Genomic DNA, 6,000 nt, shown 5'->3' on the forward strand with positions numbered 1-6,000 from the left:
TGTGCAGCAGAATTCACCTAGTGGTTTCTCTTCCACTTTTTATGCATTCATACCAATTGTTGTGATCTTTTGAACCCCCTGCACTCTGACACACACTTTAAATTGCTCAAATAAATCTATCTATCAAAAACTAAAAATTCATAGAACAAAAGAGTGTTACCACACATGGGTTGCCTCCCATGAAGCGCTTGATTTAACGTCGCGGAACGACGAAGTTGATGTTCCTTTGGTTTCACTCAATGGTTGGGCATGGACCATCTTTGAGAGCCAGCTGCTCCACCAAATATTTTTCCCCATCAGTGCCCAAGTAGTGCTTGATGCGTTGGCCATTTACCTTGAATGTCTGGGACCCATCTGTTGATTCTAATTCCACCGCTCCATAAGGAGAGGCATTGACCACTTTGAATGGACCGGACCATTTTGATTTAATCTTGCCCGGAAACAATTTGAGCCTTGAGTTAAAGAGCAAGACCAAATCACCCGTCTTGAACTCTCTTTTCAAGATCTTCTTGTCATGGACAAACTTCATCCGTTCTTTGTACACAGCTGCACTTTCATAAGCATGGAACCGGAATTCCTCCATTTTATTGAGTTGTGTTAACCTCAAATTTGCAGCTTCAGCCCAATCTAAGTTCAGCCTTTTCAACGCCCACATAGCTTTGTGTTCCAATTCCACGGGTAGATGACATGCTTTACCAAAGACTAGCCGATAAGGAGAAGTACCAATAGGGGTGTTATAGGCCATGCGGTATGCCCACAATGCATCATCTAGCTTCCTTGACCAGTCGCTCCTATTTGCATTCACAGTTTTTGCTAGAATGCTCTTGATCTCCCTGTTGGAAACCTCAACTTGACCACTTGACTGCGGATGATAAGGTGTGGCCACCTTGTGCTTTACATCATACTTCTCAAGCAGCCCCGAGAATGCCTTGTTACAAAAATGAGATCCACCGTCACTAAGGATGGCTCTAGGAGTGCTAAACCGAGTGAATATGTTTTTCTTCAAGAAGGAGGTCACACTCCTTGCCTCATTGTTTGGTAAGGCAACTGCTTCAACCCATTTGGACATGTAGTCCACAACTACCAAGATGTATTTCATCCCGCAAGAACATACAAAGGGGCCCATGAAGTCGATTCCCCACACGTCAAAGATCTCTATCTCCATCACAAAGTGCATTGGCATTTCATGCCTCTTGGAGATTTAACCTTGTCGTTGACATTGGTCGCAAGCCTTGACCATTTGATTGGAATCATGGTAGATGGAAGGCCAATAATACCCACATTCAAGAACTTTAGCCGCCGTCCGATTTCCTCCATGATGACCCCCAACCGGTGAGTCATGGCATGCCTTGAGAATTGACATAACCTCTTCTTCGGGAACACACCTTCTGATAATATTATCAACACAAACACGGAACAAGTATTGTTCCTCCCAATAGTATTGCCGGCAGTATCTCAAAAACTTCTTTCTTTGATAAGATTCCAATCCATCCGAGATAAGGCCACTAACCAAGTAGTTAGCAATATTGGCATACCAAGGAGCAAAAGTGCTAGATAATGCCAATATGTGCTCATCAGGGAATGCATCGTTGATTTCAAGATCTCCCTGTGGTCTCCCTGCTTACTCAAGCCTTGACAAATGATCCGCCACTTGATTTTGAGTTCCCTTGCGATCTTTGACTTCGAAGTCAAATTCTTGCAACAACAAGACCCATTAAATTAATCGAGGCTTTGCATCCTTCTTTGCCATGAGATATCGAAGAGCCACATGATCAGTGATACCACCACCTTGGACCCTAACAAATAAGCCCGGAATTTTTCAAAAGCATACACAATAGCAAGAAGCTCTTGCTCAGTTACCGTTTAGTCCATTTGTACCCCATTGAGAGTTTTACTTGCATAGTACACCGGGTGGAGAACTTTGTTGTGACGTTGGCCAAGCATTTCTCCAATGGATACACCACTGGCGTCACACATGAGCTTGAAAGGAAGTGACCAATCGGGCATGACAATAATGGGTGCTGTGGTGAGCCTTTGCTTTAATTCCTCAAAATCTTTAAGACAGTTCTCATCAAACACAAACTTGGCATCCTTTTCGAGGAGTTTGCACATGGGGTTAGCAATCTTGGAGAAGTCCTTGATGAAGCGCCTGTAAAACCCGGCATGCCCTAGAAAACTTCTAACACCTTTCACGGAGGTCGGTGGAGGAAGCTTAGAAATAATCTCAATCTTTGCCCGATCGACTTCAATACCATGCTTTGAAATTTTGTGCCCAAGCACAATGCCTTTGTCAACCATGAAGTGACACTCCTCCCAATTTAGCACAAGGTTGGTCCCTTCGCATCGCTTAAGCACTTGTCTAAGATTGTTAAGACAGTGCTCAAACGAATCACCAACCACCGAGAAATCATCCATGAAGACTTCAAGAAAGTACTCAACCATGTCAGAGAAGATGGACATCATACACCTTTGGAAAGTGGCCGGAGCATTGCACAAGCCAAATGGCATTCGGCTAAAAGCAAAAGTGCCATACGGGCAAGTGAACGTAGTTTTCTCTTGATCTTCCAAAGTGATGTTGATTTGATTGTAGCCGGAGTAACCATCAAGGAAACAATAAAATGACCTCCCCGCTAGACAATCAAGCATTTGATCAATAAAAGGCATAGGGAAGTGGTCCTTGCAAGTAGCACTGTTAAGTTTCCGATAGTCCATACAAACTCGCCATCCGGTCACAATTCGCGTTGGAATGAGCTCATTCTTCTCATTTTCGATCACGGTCATGCCACCTTTTTTGGCACACATTGTACTGGGCTCACCCACAAACTGTCGGCAATGGGGTAAACTACCCCGGCATCCAACCACTTGATAATCTCCTTCTTTACTACCTCTTGCACTGACGGGTTCAACCGCCTTTGATGTTCCACACTTGGCTTTGTTTCGCTCTCCAATTGGATTTTATGTTCACAAATTCCCACGGGGATTCCATGAATGTCTGTAATGGTCCATCCAATGGCTTGCCTATGTTCTTTCAAGACTTCCAACAATTGGTTTACCTGCACATCATTTAGCAAAGACGAAATGATTACGGGTAAAGTATCATTAGAGACAAAAAATTTATACCTTAAGTGCGGCGGGAGAGGCTTGAGCTCTAGTTGTGGTGGCTCAATGATTGATGGCTTGGCGGGAGGTGTGGCCCTATTCTCCAAGTCAAGAGAAAGCTTTGCCGGAGTGTAAGTATAAGATCCAAGACCCTCCAATGCATTTACCGACTCCATGTACCCATCCATATCCTCACCATCAAAGTTTACCAAGATAGCCGCCAATGCCTCACCAAGGCATTGTTCTTCCATTTTCAATTTGACGGCATCTTCAACCTCATCAACCACATCTATCACTGAAATGCTCTCATACTCATGGGGTAATTTCATACCCTTGCTCGCTTGAAATGTGACTTCTTCATCATTCACTCGGAACTTAATTTCATTTCGCTCTGAATCCATGAGTGCTCTTCCCGTGGCTAGGAATGGTCTCCCCAAGATGATAGGGATCTCTTTATCAACATCACAGTCAAGAATTACAAAGTCAGCGGGAAAATGGAATTTTCCAACTTTCACAATCACATCATCAACAATTCCTACCGGTCGCTTAATAGATCGATCGGCCATTTGTAACCTCATGCTTGTTGGCCTCGGCATCCCTAATCCCGCTTGCTTGTAGATGGCAAGTGGAATCAAGTTGATGCTAGCCCCATTGTCACAAAGGGCTTTTGCAAAGTCACGCTTCCCGATAGTGCATGGAATAGTAAATGCTCCCGGGTCCTCTTTCTTTTGGACAGGGCTTGTGGCAATAATAGAGCTAACCCGGTGAGGTATGTTGACCACCTCATTCTTTGTGGTCCTCTTTTTGGTGATCAAATCCTTCAAATATTTAGCAAACCCCGGCATTTCTTGAAAAGCCTCCAAGAATGGAATGTTCACCGACAATTGCTTTAGAATATCATAGAATTTCTCAAGCTTGCTATCATCAACCCTTCTAATAAGTCTTTGAGGAAAAGGCGGAGGAGGTCTAGGAATAGGAGGTGGAGCTTTTGATGTCTCCTTCTCCTTTTCCTTCACCGCTTCTTGGTTCACTTCTTGCACCTTCTCTTTTTCCGGCACCCTTTCAACTTCAACAACCCCTTGCTCTTCTGCTTCAACTTCTTGTTCGGCTTCTTCCCCAACAACCTCTTGCTCAATGTCACCTTGTAAAACCTTCCCACTTCTAGTAGTTATTGCCATGACGTGAGAAGTTGAGCCACTTCCACCACTCTTCGGGTTCGCAATGGTATCACTAGGAAGTTGCCCTTTTTGCTTTGGATTTTGCTCTCTTGAAAGGTCTCTTATCTGCATCTCTAACTTTTGGATAGATGCGGTGTGAGAGCCAACAACTTTGGTCATGTTTCTCATGGACGCGTCAGACTTTTCTTGGTTTTGCAATACTCTTTCAAGCATGCTTTCTAACTTTGACTCACTTGACGACCCTTGATTTGCATAATGACCTTTTGGGGGAACATACGGGTTGGAGCTCCGGTTTGCAAAGTTGTTGTTGTTGTTACAATTTCCTTGATGCGAGTTACCTTGATCATTTCTCCATTGTTGGTTGCCTTGCCCTTGCGGGTTTGGCCTCTACTGGCTTTGTTGCCCTTGACCATGGTAGGGTTGCCTTTAATACCCTCCTTGAGGGTTGTTGATATAATTTGCTTCCTCAAAATTTTCATCTAAGATGGGTTGGACATCTTCCACTGCATTCACTTTCTTGTCTGATTCTCGGTAAACATCTTTGTCAGCACATTTACATTTGTTGCAAGCCTGACAATCACTTGATCCCTCTCTTGATTTTCCTTGATTAAGTTGCTCAAGGAAGGAGAGCCATATGAGATTCCTCCGGTAGTATCCTCTGAATGCCATGCTTGGTTGTGCTTTGCCATTTTGTCCAGGATTTGTGTCACTCTTGCAAATGATTTGTCCTTGAAAGATCCGTCAGCTGCATTCTTGGCGATGGCTTGGTTCATGGGATCCAAACCCATATAAAAATTTTCCAACAACATGGAATCCAGAAAACCATGGTTTGGAGACCTCACCAAGTATAATTTGAAGCTATCCCATGCCTCATGCAACTGCTCTCCCTGTATCTGCTTGAAGAAGAAAATCTTATCCCGCAACTCAGACTTTTTGCTATACGGGAACCACTTGGACAAAAACGCCCGAACAAGTTTGGGCCAAGAATGGATAGAGTTGGGCGGCAGATTCTGTAGCCGTTTCCTCGCATCCCCAGCTAGAGAATACTTGAAGCATCTCAACCTCAGGGCATCGTCAAGACATTGTTTTGTTTGTGCATTGCACACACACCTAAGAAATTCCTAAGGTGTTATGTTGGATCATCATCTGTGGAGTTTCTGAAAAATCCTTCTACCTTGAGCATCAGAATTAGACCGTGTTCCACTTTAAATGTTGCATCTCCAACAGCTGGCGGTACAATGGCGTTAGTATCCTCAATGTACTCCTCGATGTCTGCAAAAGGATTCTCTCCCATTTCTGTCTCCGCATCATCACCATATTCAGACATGTTTTCCTATCAACACCAAGCAAAGCAAGCAAAGTGTGATGGAATAGAAATAGATGTTAAGTAAAGTACACACTAAATAGTAATTTCAAAACCATATTCCCCGGCAACGGTGCCAAAATTTGATACGCTCAAATTACACTTTAATAAATAGTGTAAGGCGGTCAGTGTCAAATATAATAACCCAACAAGGTTGGGGTCGAATCCCACAGGGAATAGGTGTGAAAAGGTTACTCTTATAGTGTGTTGCTTGACTAAAGTCGTATCTCTATTCGGTTAACAATAACAAGAGAATGGTTTTATAGTAACAAGAGTATGAATTGAGTTTGGTTGGAAGTATCAACTAATTGGAATATTTATAGAGTAATTAATTGGATTAAAGAAACCAAGGTTGTTTCC

General features: G+C 43.4%; 1 protein-coding gene across 1 annotated transcript; it reads right to left on the bottom strand.

The window, feature by feature from the left end:
• Nucleotides 1-232: 232 nt before the first annotated feature.
• LOC142164007 (uncharacterized) lies at nt 233-2,781 on the bottom strand. Its single transcript, XM_075221171.1, has 3 exons — nt 1,896-2,781; nt 1,278-1,617; nt 233-833 (listed from the first exon to the last, which is right to left on the bottom strand). Exons 1-3 carry the CDS (start codon nt 2,779-2,781, stop codon nt 233-235), a joined length of 1,827 nt encoding a protein of 608 aa, XP_075077272.1.
• Between the last annotated feature and the right edge of the window lie 3,219 nt (nt 2,782-6,000).

This window comes from Nicotiana tabacum, chromosome 1, assembly GCF_000715075.1.
Source record: "Nicotiana tabacum cultivar K326 chromosome 1, ASM71507v2, whole genome shotgun sequence".
NCBI classification, from domain to species: Eukaryota; Viridiplantae; Streptophyta; class Magnoliopsida; order Solanales; family Solanaceae; genus Nicotiana; species Nicotiana tabacum.

What these genes read in the sequence shown, in the direction of transcription:
- LOC142164007 (XM_075221171.1), bottom strand. Translation starts at nt 2,781, where the DNA reads ATGACCGTGATCGAAAATGAGAAGAATGAGCTCATTCCAACGCGAATT. An exon ending in CCACCCGGTGTACTATGCAA is followed by an intron (nt 1,618 to 1,895) that starts GTAAAACTCTCA and finishes TTGAGTAAGCAG; the next exon opens with GGAGACCACAGGGAGATCTT. An exon ending in GCTAAAGTTCTTGAATGTGG is followed by an intron (nt 834 to 1,277) that starts GTATTATTGGCC and finishes GGTTTCCAACAG; the next exon opens with GGAGATCAAGAGCATTCTAG.